Genomic DNA, 19,138 nt, shown 5'->3' with positions numbered 1-19,138 from the left:
TAACATTTAAACCAGTCCAGGCTTGAAAAATCTTTAGTTGGCTACTTGTCATACTGGGCAAGTCTCTTGGAACTTTACTTGTCTTGCAATAATTTTACTCCTCATATACATAATATTTATTATGCCTAAAATGTGACTCGTCCAACTGGATGAACATCCTGAAAAAATGAGTTATCCTATCTCAGCCACCACTTGTAAATACAAGTAGACCAATGGAATTTTCTAGCCTGCTTTTGGCACATTCTCACTTCATAATCTTTCAAACAATATAATGATGGACTGAGCTAATAGTCTCATTTTTTATTATATTTAATGTCTATCAGGATCAGAACACAGCACTGTCTAATGTATAATAAAACTTATGCAGACTGGTAAACACATTTATCAATGCAACCTATCTGTCTATTAACACGGTAACCCTTAACGACAACTTTACGGGGCAGGAGGTAGTAGCCTACTGCCGAGCTCTGTAGCATCATGGTCATATAAGATACACTAAAGTGGGTGGTATTATACAAAGGTAGACAGATGTAGCTCTACAATGATACCAAATAATCTGGAAGTTCTAGTTGCACTACAAAATACAGATAAAACACCTCATTTTTTGGACCCGACTTTTTTTTACCCAAAATTTGCCTGTGGTCAGAATCCGATTTTGTGTCTGGATTTTAGACTTTTTGGTCTCAGATCTAAGGCAAACCGGTATGAACTGCAAACAGACAGATCAGCCTTTGCAAAAAGTAGGATAAGATGGGCATTTGGAATAAAGAGTGGTCTTCATACAAAAATAATGGCTCCGCTTAAACTTTTACCCTTCTACTCATGCGCAAGTCAAATAGCCAACCAAAAACAATGTTTCTAACACAACTAGGCAGTTTGTTATTGAAAGATGACCGGGGATTTGGTGCTTTTGAGTCTATTCAGAAATAGCTTTCAAAATGTGTTTCCTACTCGATTTCCAGGCAATAATGACAAAAAGCTCCAGGGGTTAATGTGTTAACATAGCAGCATGGTGATTTCAATGCAAAATGAATATGTCATTTGCACATAAATTTCTCAGTGAGTTTCAATTATCTTCTACTTATTTATTAGCAGTGCATGTCATTGCTGTGTTAAATAAAAGTCTTTACAGCTTATAAGATTTTGCATTATGGCAAAATATGAACTTGGTGCAAGGAAATGGCCAGACTATCATCATTAGTCCTTTGCCATATTCATGTGGTTTAAGATAATGTATGTTGCCTTTACTTATACTCACAGTGCTGATTTTTTTTTGTTGGTGTAGATTTCTCATTTAATTTTTGTACATCATTAAAACTTTTCATGTATGAATTGTCCAACAGTTCTTAATTTCCATGCATGACAATTATTAATTGATACATGATATATCTAGGGTCATGGGTTACTGAGAACCCTATATGACATTTCTTTTCACTCCAATAATCTTTGATTTACACTCAGATTCCAGATTCACCCCCACCCCTCTATGTTGTAATCCTATGTAGAACCTTGTCTACTTTTCATGGATGTGAATATATCAGGTAACAGACCTCCTTTTATCAAGCATGCTTCTTCTTAAGCTAGAAAGTAAAAACCTTAGCAATGACATTAATCTGAAAAACTTTGACAATGACATTAACTGACAGACATTAATTGACAAATGTACATACAGTAGGAAAACAATCTGTCATGGATTGTGGCACTAAACTCCCATTTTCTTTCCTAAAGTCCATATGACCTATTGACCCTAAAATCAATAGATATCCCTTGTGTCTCAAATACAAGCCATCAACAAAGTTAATTAATACTAAAATAATAGATTTTGTGCAAATTATCTTTATGTCACCTTTTGACTAGTGCTGTTCCAATTAATCTAGTTACTCAAGTATCACTCATTCATCCAGTTTGATTGATTAATCAAGTATGACTGGGTTTCTTATGGTACAGAAAAATTTATTAAATTATTATTACTACATGTACTGAGTTGGAACAACCTCAAAATATAAAAGTTTAATAATACAATTATAGTAAAGACAGTGCTAAATTAATGATAATATGATGAATGCTTTGTCTGATTCATGCTTTATATCGACTCCTGAAATATAATTTAGCTGTGATATAAGTGACCCATTTTAAAAATGGCCAGCAACAGTGAAAGTAACTTTTGAATTTCCTGAATGATTAAAAGTGTGGTCCAGATAAAGGAAGATGATCCAGCTAATAAAGACAATCTAAACCGGACAAAAGTGATTTGCAAGTTCTACATAAAAATACACATTATATGGTTAGTAAAGGAATGAAACCATTTGTGTTTTGATTTTACTTTCTTGGTTTGTCTTGCCGTATTATTTACCACATACAAAAAAGTAAAAAAATTTAATCTGTATTATAATATAGGCATAATGGGTCAACCACAGCACAATACCTACATTTGTAGAAAGAAATGTTATTGTTGCTGTTTTGTAGGGTTTAATACCATTTTTAAGCACATGATAGACTATACTTGGTGGCCAGTATAACTGGTGAAGGAAAACCCTGGGAATAACCACCGACCCACGAGAGGCTACTGGCAAGCTTTCTCGTGTACCCACATCAGCAGAGCCTAAGACTCGAACCCAATCAGACAGAGGTGAGATGACAGTGATCTGGAATGGTGAGTGCTTTTAACCACTCAGGGTCCCAATAAAGACATTATGCAAAAAATTGCATAATAAAACATAAAAATTACAGTAGAGTAATGGGGAGGTTTTCACAGGTTTTATAATGATTCAAGGTTTTCTATGGGATTCAAATAAATTACATGAGTTCATTGCAGTGCCAGCAGCCAGCATTTCTTCCATAAGGATTTTCAGCCTAGCAGGCAATCTTATAAATAAAACATAGTCACTGGTCAAACAAGAAAATGTGATGATGTTTCTCTATAAGAACAGGAAGCCGTAAAGTCTTGCATTGAATGTTGACTGAATGACTCAGTTGTACCTACACGTATTACCTTAATCAATATGTTGAACCTCTTCAGTTCAAAGTTCATATCTAGTTACAAAATACTACTGTTTATGTTAATTCTTCAATTAATTATAATCATCATTAAACGGTTGTATTCATGGATGTACTATCTAGTCATTACATCAATTACACAATTCACCTGTTTTTAAGTTTTTGTTACAAACAAATAACACAATTTTGATAATTTATTTTTAACACATCTTTTTATTTAAAGAAACATAATAAACAACAATCCTAAATAATTGAATCTTTAAAAAAACTTTGATGATATACCAGTTAGATCCTAGCTAAATTTGATGCACTACTTTGATCATTTCTGTCATGTGGCAGCCATGTTTAAATGATTAATAATTGATCATCGATTGTTGGTGTAAGCAATGATCGATCATGAAATTTCAACCAATTCCCAACACTGCCACAATGAATACATGGATTTCTTATTTCAAATGCAAGCTATCCATAAAACATATTCAAAGAAGGTGATAAAGAGTTCAAGATATTATAATGAGACCGGAGACCACTTCTCTTTTTAATGTCAGTGACCTTGACCAATGATCACTTGACCCTCAAATCAATAGGTTTCTCCTTATCTCTAATGCAAGCCATTTGAAAAGTTTTGTCAGAATATCTTGGATACAGGTCACTGCATGGAAAAAGTTTTTCTCTGTTCAGTCCTTGTGACCTTAACCATGGATGATGAAGAACTCGTTGCTTTGCAGAAATCAATAAGAACAGCTGGATGGATGGACAGATGTATAGACATATGTACAGTCAACAGTATAATCCTCTCCACCTTATGGCAGGCATGTAAAACGAAATTAATGGCATTATTATGTCAGTATCTATGAGACTATGTGCCATCTATCATAACTTCTATCAAGCATAAAGGTATATGTAATCGAGTAAAATAAATGTAACATATATCTGATTTAATTTAATTTAATTTTATTGTTTGTTTGTCAGCTTTAAAAATAATAATAATATTAGATCCTATTATAATATAATCTTGTTTATGTTAATTGGATATTTTTCCAGAAAATAGTTGGACCTCGGCTGTTCATTTGTAAACACTCAAAGCTGACCTAGTTCCTGACCATAATTCAAAATTAGTAACATCCAAGTGAACAAGTTAGATTCTTTGTCGGGACTTGAACATCGAATTCATTAGAACAGTTCATTACTTGAGCTTTTAAAATTTAATTTCTTGATTATTCCTGGATTATTTTCTGGATTTGATTCTTAAAACTGTAATTTCTTATTTTTTCATTTTTACAATGTTTTCCAAAGGAAATAAATTATTTGTTAAATTTTTCAAAGGTTGTTTTCATTCTTTCTTTTGTTTCTATTTATTCAAGCCTAAACATGTAACATAAGATAAATCTTACTCTTTCTTGTAGCAATCTCCCCCGCCTCAACTTTAAAATTATATGAAAATCTTAGTCACACTGTAAGTTTACTGGTCAATATCCAATATTTTATTTTATACATGTCAACTAAGAGTTTGGCCATAGTGGCATATTCCACTTTGGACAGTCCCACTGACTTTAGTAGGTGCTGATTCTATACTTCAAGATCATCCTATGTCCCTATACAGCCAGAAGTCACATCTCATTCCCGACAAAACAGGCAAAAGTGAGCAATGTACAGAGGACCTGACAAATATTCACAAATTTATTCAGAAAAGATGTAGCAATGTTAACAGCAGTAGCTGATGCTGCTAATCTTTTTTAAATTTATATGACAAAAATATTTTTAAAAAATGAATAAAACATTACCTGATACTTTTATCCAATCTTATTCTGTCCAGTTAACTTGCATGCTGTACAAATAAAAAGTGCCATTTGGCTTAACCTTGGATTTTGTCCTTGTACCACTTATGCAATGATATGCCCCATGGCCAAAAGAGGCCTAACAATCCAAGTCTGTCGGTTTGATTTAGGACAAATAAACAATATACGTAATAAAATATAGGCATATTTGTGCAATAAACTAAATTTGTAATAAATCATGTGTAAATAAAATGTGCAATAAGCTAAGTGTGGAGGTTTATTCCTACTGAAAGTCTATTGCTCATCTCGAATGGCATTCAAAACCTCTTCTGATAGGAATAATAAGTTCCCATCAGGAAATATTTCATTGAAAGAATTCTCAACAAAGATACACAAGTCCACTTTGCAGCTTCTAGGAAGGATTCAGCAAGCTGGTTATTTCTTGCAAGTAATTAACTAATTAGATATGTCAAATGCAATAAACACTACCCGTATTTCAAAGGGCTTCTGGTCAATGAAATGACAACATTTAACTGTAAAACAAACCCTGTATTTTCTTAAATTGCAGCAACTTAGTGTAGTCATAATCTGTTAATGTTCCTGGACACAATTTCTACATTTCTGGAAAACATATAATTCCATTATCTGATAACAGAGCAAAATGTGACACCCCAAAATACCTTTTTCACCCTGTGTAAAAACTACAAACTGCCAATGAAGTAATAAAATGTTTCAAAAGGTGCAACCTCACATTGCAGACAAAATTAAGGCTGTAGTTCCCAACCTCACATTGCAGACCAAATTAAGGCTGCAGTTCCCAACCTTACATTGCAGACCAAATTAAGGCTGCAGATCCTAACCTCATGTTGCAGACCAAATTAAGGCTGCAGTTCCCAACCTCGTGTTGCAGACCAAATTACGGCTGCAGTTCCCAACCTCACGTTGCAGACCAAATTACGGCTGCAGTTCCCAACCTCATGTTGCAGAACAGATTAAGGCTGCAGTTCCCAACCTCACGTTGCAGACCAAATTAAGGCTGCAGTTCCCAACCTTACATTGCAAACCAAATTAAGGCTGCAGATCCCAACCTCATGTTGCAGACCAAATTACGGCTGCAGTTCCCAACCTCACATTGCAGGCCAAATTAAGGCTGCAGTTCCCAACCTCACATTGCAGACCAAATTAAGGCTGCACTTCCCAACCTTACATTGCAGACAAAATTAAGGCTGCAGTTCCCAACCTCACATTGCGGACCAAATTAAGGCTGCAGTTCTCAACCTTACATTGCAAACCAAATTAAGGCTGCAGATCCCAACCTCATGTTGCAGACCAAATTAAGCCTGCAGTTCCTAACCTCATGTTACAGACCAAATTAAGGCTGCAGTTCCCAACCTCACATTGCAGACCAAATTAAGGCTGCAGTTCCCAACCTCACGTTGCAGACCAAATTAAGGCTGCAGTTCCCAACCTCACACTGCAGACCAAATTAAGGCTGCAGTTCCCAACCTCACACTGCAGACCAAATTAAGGCTGCAGTTCCCAACCTCACATTGCAGACCAAATTAAGGCTGAAGTTCTCAACCTCACATTGCAGACCAAATTAAGGCTGCAGTTCTCAACCTCACGTTGCAGACCAAATTAAGGCTGCAGTTCCTAACCTCATGTTGCAGACCAAATTAAGGCTGCAGTTCCCAACCTCACGTTGCAGACCAAATTAAAGCTGCAGTTCCCAACCTCACATTGCAGACCAAATTTAGGCTGCAGTTCCCAACCTCACGTTGCAGACCAAATTAAAGCTGCAGTTCCTAACCTCATGTTGCAGACCAAATTAAGGCTGCAGTTCCAAACATCACATTGCTGACCAAATTAAGGCTGTATTCCCAACCTCACGTTGCAGACCAAATTAAAGCTGCAGTTTTTAACCTCACATTGCAGACCAAATTAAGGCTACAGTTCCCAACCTCATGTTGCAGACCAAATTAAGGTTGCAGGGTTCCTCAGTAGGACTGTGAGGAGTCATCAGAAGAATCATAAGCCTGAGAGGTAATAGATTCTTTTGCTGGCCACAGCACACAAAATAAGAAAACTTAACAAAGCATTGATCACATTTTGAGACATTTATGTCTGAAAGACTTGAATACACATCATCCATATACATTTTTTACTGTAATGTGAAAATAGACTCAACAAACAGTGAAAGTTACAGCCAAATGTTTGTACCATAATTTTATTGACAAAATCATTTTCCTTCACAACTGGCGATTATTCATTTTTAAAAAAAATCCACTGATTAAGTTTTATTGTGCAGATTCCAGAACATTCTTTTGACCTTTAAATGAAAATATTAAATATTTAAAAAGTAGCTAAGCCATCCATACATTATATATAGTTATTACTCACACGTGTGATCCCCTTCTAGACAGGACACCCTTCTTATAAGGCCACATTCCTGCTGCAGAAGGGTGACCATATAAAAGGTGGACCACTGTACATCCCCACAACCTAATCAACACTGATTTCAAGAGATGTAACTTTGAAAGCCTTACAATTTAAGAATTAAACAATCTACATCTAGATTTAGAGTGGGTTTACTTTGCTTTAAAAAATTATTCATTCAAGACCAGGTTTAGCAAATGATCTCTATATGTTGTTGTTGTTGTTGTAGGGTTTAACGCTATTTTTCAGCATGTGATAGGCTATACATGGCAGCCAGTATTAATGGTGGAGGAAGAACCTGGAAAAACCCCGGAAAGAACCACCGACCCACGAGAAGCTACTGGCAAGCTTTCTCACATACCCACATTAGCCGAATCCGAGACTCGAACCCACGCAGACAGAGGTGAGATGGCAGTGATCCGTAATGGAGAGCGCTTTAGACCACTCAGCCACTCGGGACCCCGATCTCTATATATATTACAAGACAATGCCCTTCACATTTAAGACTGATAGCAAAGAAAGCTTTTTTTTCCAATTCCATCACAATCTAAATTTTGTGCATGCAGAACATCTTCGGAATTTTTCACCGCAATTACACTAAGATAAGACCATACTCGATAATAAACTGAACAGGAACAGTACAAAATTCTGACAACTTTCCATTCAAGACAAATTGTATCAAGTTACACCAACCCACAACTTTTCAAATTATTCACATGGATGACCTTAATCCTGGGACAAAAAATGTAGTGTAAAAATGACTTACCTGACGAATAAAACTGTTGGAACTATCAGAGAAGCTCCCGTCAGATCTCTTGGGACCTTTCCCTTTCATTCGCTTTGGTCCTTTCCCCTGTATGATTAGAAATTTAGCTTTATTTCTACAAATATACAGTGCAAGAGATTTCATGGAAACATTATAATTACATTAAAATTTATTAATTTCAAGCCGACTATATTTTATGCACATGACCACAAAGATGGTGGTTAAAATGGCTATTCATACAAAAGGAGAGCCTCAAAGAAAATCCTGAACTGTCCACTCAAAAGGCATACCAGGCATTAGTAGGTCCAAACTTAAACAGGTTCCATCATTTAGATCTGACCTAATATCAGTGGTTTTGAGGAAGCCAATTCTGCAATTTGGGGATTATTAATCTGACAAGCATTTTTGTGTACCATGAGATTTGAATGACTTAATATTGATTCAGCGGCTTTGTCTGAAAATCAGTTAAGTGTGAGCTTTAATATTCTGCTCTAATATATATATATATATATATATATATATATATATATATATATATATATATATATATATATATATATATAAAATATATATATCTATCTTCAGCAATAGCTTTTGCATTTAACAGACATGGTATTCTTTTTGATTAAAATTGCATCAATAAAAAAAAATGTTGTTCCAGGAGGATTTAAACATTCAACAACAACTGTACTATAATCAAGGACTGATTTGAATAGGTATTTAAACCTAAATTTCATATACTAGTATTTTTTATTATTCTTTCATTCATTTTTAAAATTACTGATATTTGAATACTGTATGACTTTTCTTGTTCCTCTCTATCATTACTTATCTTGCATAAGGCAGAAAGTGCAAAGTACAGCTACTGGATACCTTACTGATACCTGTGCAATGAAACAATATCAAATGTTTTATAATTCTCTTTTCAAAGGCTAAAATAAAACAAACATGTGCAAAAGCTAAAATTGTATTACCAGATTAAAGTATCGACATTGATTTTTCAAATACTAGTAGCTTTGTTAATCTCTAGGAACAAAACACAGTAAGAAAAAGGGGGGGGACATCATTATACATGGCTAATATTTTGTCAGTCTTTAAATGTGTGGTTCGAAGCAACAACATAAACCAAAAATATTGCCCCCCAAAAAATGTTTCTGATTCTACAGTACATGTAGTTAAATATCCCTTTTCTTTCTTCCAGTATGCCTACCACATACACAAGCATTTTCTTTCACTCAAAAAATTGATGTCTCTATTTATATATTTGTGTAAATAACTGCTGATTTAAAATTTGGTCAAATATTATTGTCTGGTGCCACTTAAACTGTTGATAAAATAAACTAAGAAGCACATGATTAGCATGTAAACAAGTATGGTAAACCAGTCTAACTAGTATCGTCTCACTTCACAAAGCAAAAAAGTTTACTGAAAAATTCAGCAGTACTTTGCTTTTCACAGCCAAACGAGTCCATCATCAATCCTGTTACGAGTCTATGCTCTTAAAATAAGTAACTAACAGAAGAGAGTGAAAGACAACAAGCTTTACAAACTTTAACAAATAATTTATTTCCTAAGATATACAAAATGAAAAAAAAGAACTTACAGTATTGCAAATTAAAACCCAAAATAATCCAAGAATTACAGACACAATTCCATGTAATTTGAAGTAATGAATAAAACAAAAAAATTCCTAAGAAATCTAAAACTGAAGGCGATGACGTGTCTGTTATAGCTTATAGTCTTAATGTGTCAAAAGTCTTTTGTTGAATCACAGTAATATAATTCCAGGTTTTAATTCAGTATAAATTCCAGTGAATGTCTCTATCCAAGAACTTTATCAGAGCACTTTTGTATTTCCACAGAAAATAATCATTTGGACTCAATAATTTGAAGAAAATAAAAATTCAGCACAACTGGTCACAACATAATACAACTTGAAAGTGCTAGATGTTAAAGCATGTAAACCAAGTCCTCACAATTACAAGCTTGTATGGTTCTCCACTTGACCTCAGGTTACAATTAGCAATTTCTGTATTTAAAGAAACATTGTCTAATGGAAAATAACCTTCTAGAATGACCCTGATGTTTACAAAACAATAAGCTGGATTATTTATAATTCACTTAAGAAAGTCCAAAACTTTGATCCAAATAAACATATTTACATCTTCTATTAATAATGATCCTGATGCCAATCCATTTACAGAGAGAATAATGTAGCTATGTATTAGCTGTTTAAAATTAATAAAATAAAAAAGTCAACTTAGGTCAAGCAGAAATTAACTCAGTTTTGGACAAGGTCAAGTCCAACATATGTTACATTACAATAGCATGTAATAAAAATAATTAAAATATAACTAACAAACAAACAATTAAATTAAATATACATAACAATAATGAGAATCATTCTCAGAGATATAATTGACAAATCTGAAAATTCCTATTGTATAACTCATCCAAACGATGGAATCAAGATTTCATAAGAAACAACTCCTTTGTGGAGACAATTATTACCATGCTTGGAAATAATTGATGTATGTGATACATTGAAAAGTCCAAGATGAATGCAAAAATGTTTGGCCTGATGAGGGTACACTAAATGTACAGAGGGCTTCAGTAAAAAGTCTTCAATTACTACGAGTGTAAAGAAAATGATTTTGCTTGAGAACATAAACAAAAATCATTGGGTACTTGTACATTTTAAATAATTATCATTTAAAACTGAAAAGTACTAAAACTACAAAAGAACATTTTTTAAGTAGCAATCTTAACTCATGCTGCAATTGCATTTGATGAATCAGTAAATTGGATACTGATTAGTGTTAACTGCGAACCAAACTAAAGTGACAACTGAAAATTGGATGCAGCATCTGCTCCAATCTGCAAGTTTGTCAAGGCCACATAAAAAATAATGAAATGAATGAAAGGAGAACAAAAATCGTTACAAATGACAATCATTAAAATCTTGGGTTGAAAGATGTTACACTTTGCAATCTGTCAGATACAGCTGCTCTGTGATGTTTCTACTTTACCCCACCCCAACTGTATCAATCCGCACATGAAATGGATAAATAAAATAAAAATCCTCTTAATTTTTGTACAAATATTCATTATTTTAACAAAATACAAAACCCAAAACACGATGTGCTTAATTTGTAATCTGTCTCTGTCCTAAAACAACTGATAACTTTAGGAACTTCTTTTTACTGATGTAGTAATGCAGCTGTCAATTGCTTTGGCACAGAATGGAGAAAATTCACGCTTTGCCTTAAAGGTTATATCAGTATAATAAAAAGAAATCAATGTTTCTAAGCAAATATACAATAATATATGTTTCCACTCCACCCTAGAAATATTTGTCTTATGTCTACTAAAAATACAAAATCCTTGATATGCCTTTTCCATATTCTTCAGAATTTCATCATTACAATTTAGTTCTGCATGCTTCTTTTTTTCTTGCACTGTAATGTGCAATGTATGAAAACAAAATTAAACATAAGCAGTACTGCTTCCTGATCAGGGTGTATTTTAGAACTAAAAATTAGGGGCAGAAATCCCCCACCCACCAACTTCTGCAGAAATAGCTGAAATTTCTGAATAGAGGAGGGATTTAAAGAATATAATGCATGGTTTTTGCACATTCTGTTGCTTTTTCAGAATAACTGTTTAATAAACAAGTGCATATCGTGACCTTAAATAATGTGTCTGTGATGTTCCGCAATAGTTCCCTGATGGTAAAACCATGTAGTCAGCCTAATATAATGTTCAAAAAGAATACATGAATGGCACATTACACGCCTGCCCTATACTGAATAGTCCTCTATGTATGCAATTTCTGTACAGACCCACATTTCTTCTTGCCGTTAGAGGGACCTTTGACCCTAACATCAATAGGCTTTCTACATACGATGAATGCACACCATCAACAAAGTTTGGTCCAGGTTTGTTATGTAAAATGAGTTTCACCGTATAGAAACTATTTTCCCTGTGTCAATCAGTGACCTTAACCTCTGACCTTATACTCCAAATTTAAAAGAGTTCTTCCTTACCCCAAATGCATGCCATCTATAATGTTAAGGGAGGAGTACTGGATGTCATTGTGGGAGGAATATTTGAGAAGTTAATGTGGAAGGTGCAGGTCCTCAACATGTCTCTCTGGGAAGAGCTTGCAATGGGTATGATACTTGAGGAGGATGTAGTACTATACTCTCGTGTAGTTAATCCTTCTTCTACCTGCTTCTTAAATTGTTTTATTTTTTTCAGCAACCATGGGGTCCTCAAAAATTTATAACCAATAAATGAAAATGAATTCCAAGTTTTGGTACCAGTAATGGTGTGCGATTATCATCTACTGAGCTCACTACTCAAATTGCAATTTTCACATTTGTTATGTATATTTAAGTTTATTATTATATGCTATGGGTAATTAAACATTGTATCAAGTAGCTGACCTTGTCCAAAATCATTGACAGTTTTGATAAACAGCTTTTGTTTTTCTTTTCTCAAAGTGACCATCATAATCTTAAGCCGAGTCAAGGGATTTTTGTCTGGAATATAGAGTGTTCATAAAAAATAAGACTCTTAGAGACATTCATAGTGAATTATATTGCTGTGTTTCAACTAAAGACTGTTGGTACAACAACACAATACAGGGCATCACATACACATCAGCACTTTCAGCATTGGATTTAATTTGGATTTCACCTAATGTTTATTCTGAACTTTCATTATTAGGACTTGTGCCTTTAATTCTAGGATTATTTGGGATTTTAATTCACAATACAATATGTTCCTTCTTTTTTTTTTTTTTTACATTTTCACTTTGCATTCTAGGAAATATATTATTTGTTGAATTTTACGAATTTATCACTTCTCATTCTTTTCTGTTACTTACGTTAAGAGCATGGAACTCACAATACATGAAAGAAAGTGATAAAAATCATATAGAAGAGGGGTCTCAAACTCAAATCAACACTAGGACCACATGAGAACTAGTATATTGGCCTGACGGCTGCATCACTGAAACGTTTTCATACAGTGAAAGCGGCTCAGGTAAAAGGTAGCCCGTTGATATGTTGGAAACAAGAAGTAAATGATGTACCAATGAAAATTTTATAAAAACTGGCTAACTGTAAAGAAAGAATGTGCATAATTAATTATTTCACAAATTATGGGTGACATTGCAGGCTGCAGGAAATAACCATGGGCAACGTGTGGGCAGCATGTTTGAAATCCCTGATTAGAACATGATGTCTGAAACAATAATTTTTTCCAACATAAAATGCAATACTTTTTCTAAGATGTTACTGAAAAGATGTCAACAGAGAAATCTAAAGGTCATCAAATCTTTTATCACACAGATCTACTTGCTATAAGTTAATCTCTATTTTAATTAGCTGTAATGACCACCCGATATCTTCTACAGACCTCCATATCTGACAGTCATCATGAATTCAACCTTTCACCTCATGCTATGCAATTTAGTATGTATTTTTGTTACTATGCTATTCATTTTCACCAAAACAAATGTGTGCATCTAATTCCTGTTAAAAAATAACCTCACACAAAATCCATAGTTGTACTTTCACCCAACTGATTAATCCAGAAAATAGTATCACAAAATAATTTAAATAATAATTTTTACTGCATTGTCCTAAAGTAACAGCTATTACCCATTATAGACAAGTTTGCTTCAAAGACTGCCATTTCTTTTCATATGTCACAGCTACTTTGTCTCTTGAAAGATAGGATTAAAAGAATGGTTTACACATTTTTTCTTTGCCTTTTCCTCAAACCATAATTTGTGGGTGTGAGTGTATTACACCACTCCCTCATTAACTCATGCCCTGATAACTCACAAACCCGCTTATAACATGGGGTCAGGCATGGATAACATTTTTTAAACCAGAAAATACCAAAAATATTGATACCTATTTCTTGAACTTGAAGAAAATCGTGATCAAAACTGGTAACTGAAATGATGACATCTCTCTTGTCTTATGGTTGAAAATGGTAAAAATTACCTGTAAATTTTAACCAACATTTTGAAATTTTCAACTTTCAAATAAAAAATCACATAATTGGTTACATTTTCTTTCCAAACAACATTCTTAGTACACTGTAATTAAAGATATTCAAATAAATTTTCATCAATGAAAATGTCATGCCAAGTGAAAGTAGTACATTAATATTTTTAATCGCCAATTAAATAATTTTTATTCAGTAAAATTTGTTTTTTAATTCTTTCTTTTAGTTCCTCTTAACTGTAATTATCATAAATGCAATGTGTATTTAAACGTAAAATGTGTCAATCTACCGTAATAACTATGTCTGCAAGTATTTCTCTGAGAACTTAATTAAGTGCTGACCGTGTTTTGATAATTTACTTGCAGAAGTATTTGTTATAAAGTTGCACTGAATTAAAAGCTGGCCTTCTTTGTATTATCATGTTAATTACATCTTTTGAATCAAACAAACGAGGTGGAATAAAAGAAAATTTAAAAGGTATGTAAATCCTACATACATAAGTTCTAACAGCCCAGGTCGTATGTCGGGTGAACTCACTTCAATAGATCAATCAAACACTGACCCATTATGATCCAAAACGACATTTTAGCATTCTAATATTTATTTTCATACAGAAGCCTGCAAGACAGCTTCATTGCAAAGACACAGGCCACAATCCACTATACCCCTTTATCACCTGTGTCTGATTGTGCCGAGATTACCTTGTTTCAAAATAAGAATTTCCTGCTCAACCAATCACAAGTAAAATTTTCTTGCTACATTGATCCAACATGGTTATACTAATTAATAAGACAAGTGCTTTCACTGATGTACATGAGATTGTCACAATGTGTTGTCACCATTTTTGTTTACGTGTATTCATGAAAAAATTAAAATACCAGCACAGGTTGGCACGGGTGATAATGGAGCATAACAGGTTGCTATCCGTAGTTTGCAATGATGGATTAGAAGATGAACTGGTTGGTTGGTAACTGATTCAACTGCCAATGTGCATATATACATTGACAGTCTGACATTAAAATATATGTGATAAAATTATTTTTTAAAATTACTATAGTCTGGCTATGATCTGTTACGATTTGTACCCCACCTCTGGTCTTTAAAGTATTTAACTGGCATGGCACAGTTATCATCTAGCTGATGTTTATTTAATTGATTTAAACCTTACTAACTTCAAACCAAATCCTGTTCAATTGACACAAATCATTTTAACAAGAAATATAAAATCATCAACAGTGAGTGCAATGTTAAAGAAATGCTATCTGCATATGCATTTTTATATTGAAACAATAAATAAAGTTTTCAAAAGCAAATCCAATGTTCAAGAACTGCTATTTTTGTAGGTGGAACCGCCTAATGTACATCATAAGGTGAATGGCATCACCCCAATTCTGGCACAGGTAAAAATAAAAGTCAGAACACCTGTAACATATACAACATGCATGATAGAAACCTCTGTAACCAGTAAAATTAAAGGGGATGAAACAGCAATGAAAATGTTTCTCTAAATCAAGAAAATGTATGTATGTATGTATCTATGTATGTATGTACGTGTGTGTGTATGTATCTATGTATGTATGTACGTACGTACATGTGTGTGTGTGCATGCATGTATGTGATGTATGTGTGTGTATGTATGTATGATGTATGTGTGTGTATATTATGTATGTATGCATGTATGTATGTATGATGTATGTGTATATGTATGTATGTATGCATGTATGATGTATGTGTGTGTGTATATGTATGTATGTATGCATGTATGTATGATGTATGTGTGTGTATATGTATGTATATATGTATGCATGTATGTATGATGTATGTGTGTGTGTATATGTATGTATGTATGTATGTATGTATGTATGTATCTATATGTGTATGCATGTATGTATGATTTTGATTTTTAATGTAGCTTTAACAATTTTTCAGTCATATTGCTACGATGTCTGCAATGTGGCAGTTTACAGAGATGTCTAGCACTGGGGCATCATGCCGCATACATGTAGCATGGTGTCCCACCCAGTCATGTTACCTGACACCAGGCCAACCAGTCTTAATATTAACTTCTTAATACTAAGCGCCTAGCGAGACAGCTGCTAGTACCATTTTGACAAGTCTTTGGTATGACTAGGCTATGGTTCAACCCGTGACCACACACATCTGAGGTAGACAATCTAACCACTAGGCCACCGAAGCAGTCATGAAAATGTAATGTATGTACAATATAGACTTTATATTTTTTTAATGACATGCCACACATTCCAAAACAGTGTCATCTGAAGAAATATCTTTATAATAATTCTGAAAAATGTCTACTTAAGTATTATTTAAAATGTCAGTGCTTTGACTACATTAAAAAAAATAAAGTAAATTAGACATTATTATTATCAATAATATTATTACCAAGTAATAGTTGAAGTATTAAGATGAGATTTTGTTTAACCAGATTAATGACGAATGCAATAAATTAAAAATAGTATTGTAAAAAAAAGTACAGGTATTTTTTTTATAAATTTCTGAAAATAATTTTTTAGCAGATTTGGGAATAATTATAATGATAATAATAATGATTTATATGTTTATCAAGCCATTTACACTTACACTGAGGAATTATTTGTATTATATTTACAACATCAACAACAACAATACTAAAACAGTCAAGAGTACATTCATTTTAAATGTAAAATTGCTGGCATGCTAAATGCCATCTAAATATAAATTAAAATCATATTTCAATGGTAAAGACACTTCTGTTCATAGAATTTTTAACATATAAAAATGATAATCCCATTTTATGTCATACTGCTGATTTGGAAAATGGCATACGTGTGATTTAGAGAATTTGTTACTTCAGCTTTTTTATCCCTTTATTATAGTCATCAAAATGGTAGGCATTTTGCATGGTGAATACAGTACCTGTATAGATCCACGTCGCAATCCATGAACCTTACAATAAAACAATCAACTATTTTATTTTACAATTCCTATTTTTGCTTGTATTCATCACTGATTTTTTTAGAGAAAAAAAAGTCATGAGTATTAATTATTAGTTTAAATGTAATCAAAGCACACAAATTTTAAATCATACTTAATTATGAATTTTACATTTAATATGAAGCAAATTTAATTCCAACAGCATCATTTTGGAATGTTTCGCATATAATTAAAAAAATAAAATAAACTCAATATTCTACTTCCATTATATTATTATGATTCAGATAATATATTTTCACTGTAGTTTCATCCTCTTTAATTTACAGTGGTTGTTATCTTGTACCTTCTATCAAGTAAAAATGTACCGACAATTATTTGTACCTGCGTGAACATCCATGTCACACAATGCATCTTAAAGCATACATTAGGCTTCCCCTCTACTAAAAATATCATTTCGTAAACACTGTACCCGCTGTTGACACTATTTGTCCAAATTAAAAAAGTTTGCGCAGACCTAACCTGGTTTGGTTGGAAATTAGTAAGGTTTAAAGTGATTAAATAATTCTTATATTGACAGTAACCGTGACATACTTTTAAAGGCCAGAGGTATGGAACGATTCATGGTGGAACGGAGCCAGGCTATAGTGTCTAGATTCCCACCCACCCGCTCACAAAATAAACGGCCTTCCCAGTGCAACCGATAACAAGTAATGGCGATTGTTCCCGTACATGTCGATATGCCAACTGCAACTGATATACGCTTACATGCACATGTTCCACTTATTAAGGAGACGCTCTTTTGAACAATGCATATATTTTGGCAAGCACTATGTTACACAAATTTGGAATACTGCGCCTAATTTCCTGAACAAAATTCACCTGAGACACGGGCAGCATATTGACGAAACACTATAAGTGAAACCACCATTCCTTCGACCAAACTGCTGTATTTACAATCATTTTTGATTTTCCTATATTCGTCTACCTATTTTCTGTTGTTTCTGGCAATTCTAAATATTGTGCTATGGTATCCGTTTCATAGACTGACCCCAGGCATCTCTCTATTCCCAGCAATGGTGGATTAATGTCAGTTTCAACCAAGTGCAACGAAAGGGTGGTCAATAATCAAATATCTTTTGTTCACTTCTCTCAAACGTAGCTCGGGCTATCATTCATTTAGTATCGTAAACAATATAAGAATTATTCGACCACCTTTTGGCATAAAATACCTCAGATTAACGGTAAGAAATTCATGAAGTAAACGCCTCACTCCGCCAAAATCCCTTTCCATCCTCATGAACTATAAAATATTGCTACTTTTGTAAAATTGTATCCGATTGGTTGGATCCAGTAACACCAGCAGCAGCAGCAGCAGCAATTCAGGGGAGGTTAGCGATATCCGTCACCGTAGTCTAGTTTCCTGCTTCGTATTCTCCCTGCGTTACTCTCCGCTATTTGTAAAGCTTAATAAGCAGGGAACCAGACTGTCCTTCAGCCCTGTTCTCTAAAACGTGTGATTATACTCGTATAGGAATGTTAGAATAATCAATTCGTGTGGGCGATGTGGTAGGAATTGCATTTGTCGCTTGTGAATATTCAGCTCAATTAATTTACCACAAACAAACTCTTAACAGATGTTCCATATTATGACAATAATTTGCATTTTCGAGACAGTTACAGTTTTATAATGATTTCTTTTTCATTAGGACAGTACATGATGGTATCACGGTACCAATTGTTTTTCCATAGACCTTAATGCTAATGTTTGGGGAAATAAATATATTTTCTATCCTACTTTAGCATGCATGTCACACACTTTTCTAGAGAGCAGTGTTAGATTGTCAATTTGACAATGACAGAACCAGGTACTCCATTGCATTTAAGAGAGATAACTCCACTGGAACTAGACAGGGGTGAGAGTTATCTAGTCACAACAGGCACATTTTCAGCCATGTGTACCATATTTTAAAAAAATCATAAAAAATACAAAATATAATCTAAATAGAAATTAACATACACTCACATGTTGCCAAGAGGCTACACTTTTTTTTAAGCCTAACAGAAAGTATAACTCTTACATAATGCACCAATCACAGCTAGTGTTGTTCTTTATTTCTGAATGCAATCTTCCCTACACCTTAGGCTCCGCCCACCTGGTCTTGCGCAATTGGTACCGTTATACCTAAAGCAAACCTTAATTTTT

General features: G+C 33.7%; 1 protein-coding gene and 1 long non-coding RNA gene across 6 annotated transcripts in view; both read right to left on the bottom strand.

Annotated features, from left to right (window-relative positions):
- The window catches only part of LOC149790424 (voltage-dependent L-type calcium channel subunit beta-1-like), a 185,574-nt gene extending 167,548 nt beyond the window's left edge, over window positions 1–18,026 (bottom strand). For 3 of the 4 annotated variants that reach the window (XR_016423840.1, XM_089972477.1, XM_089972478.1), the window contains exons 1-2: window positions 17,815–17,997; window positions 7,978–8,064 (exon numbers count right to left, since the gene is read on the bottom strand). Coding sequence is in view for 3 of the 4 variants with exons in the window: in XM_089972477.1 (XP_089828603.1) it covers window positions 7,978–8,064; window positions 17,815–17,832 (105 nt within the window). In the remaining variant the exon portion in view is untranslated. Of the gene's footprint in view, window positions 1–7,977; window positions 8,065–17,814 lie in introns of all 4 variants that reach the window. The other variant, XM_089972479.1, reaches the window with a different exon arrangement.
- Window positions 1–19,138, bottom strand: part of LOC149790423 (uncharacterized) — a 460,980-nt gene that overhangs the window by 438,545 nt on the left and 3,297 nt on the right. The gene's annotated exons all lie outside the window — the stretch shown is intronic.

Source organism: Sinohyriopsis cumingii, chromosome 10 (assembly GCF_028554795.1).
Source record: "Sinohyriopsis cumingii isolate HCF-2022 chromosome 10, ASM2855479v2, whole genome shotgun sequence".
NCBI lineage: Eukaryota > Metazoa > Mollusca > Bivalvia > Unionida > Unionidae > Sinohyriopsis > Sinohyriopsis cumingii.
This window is presented reverse-complemented; position numbering and strand designations above follow the sequence as displayed.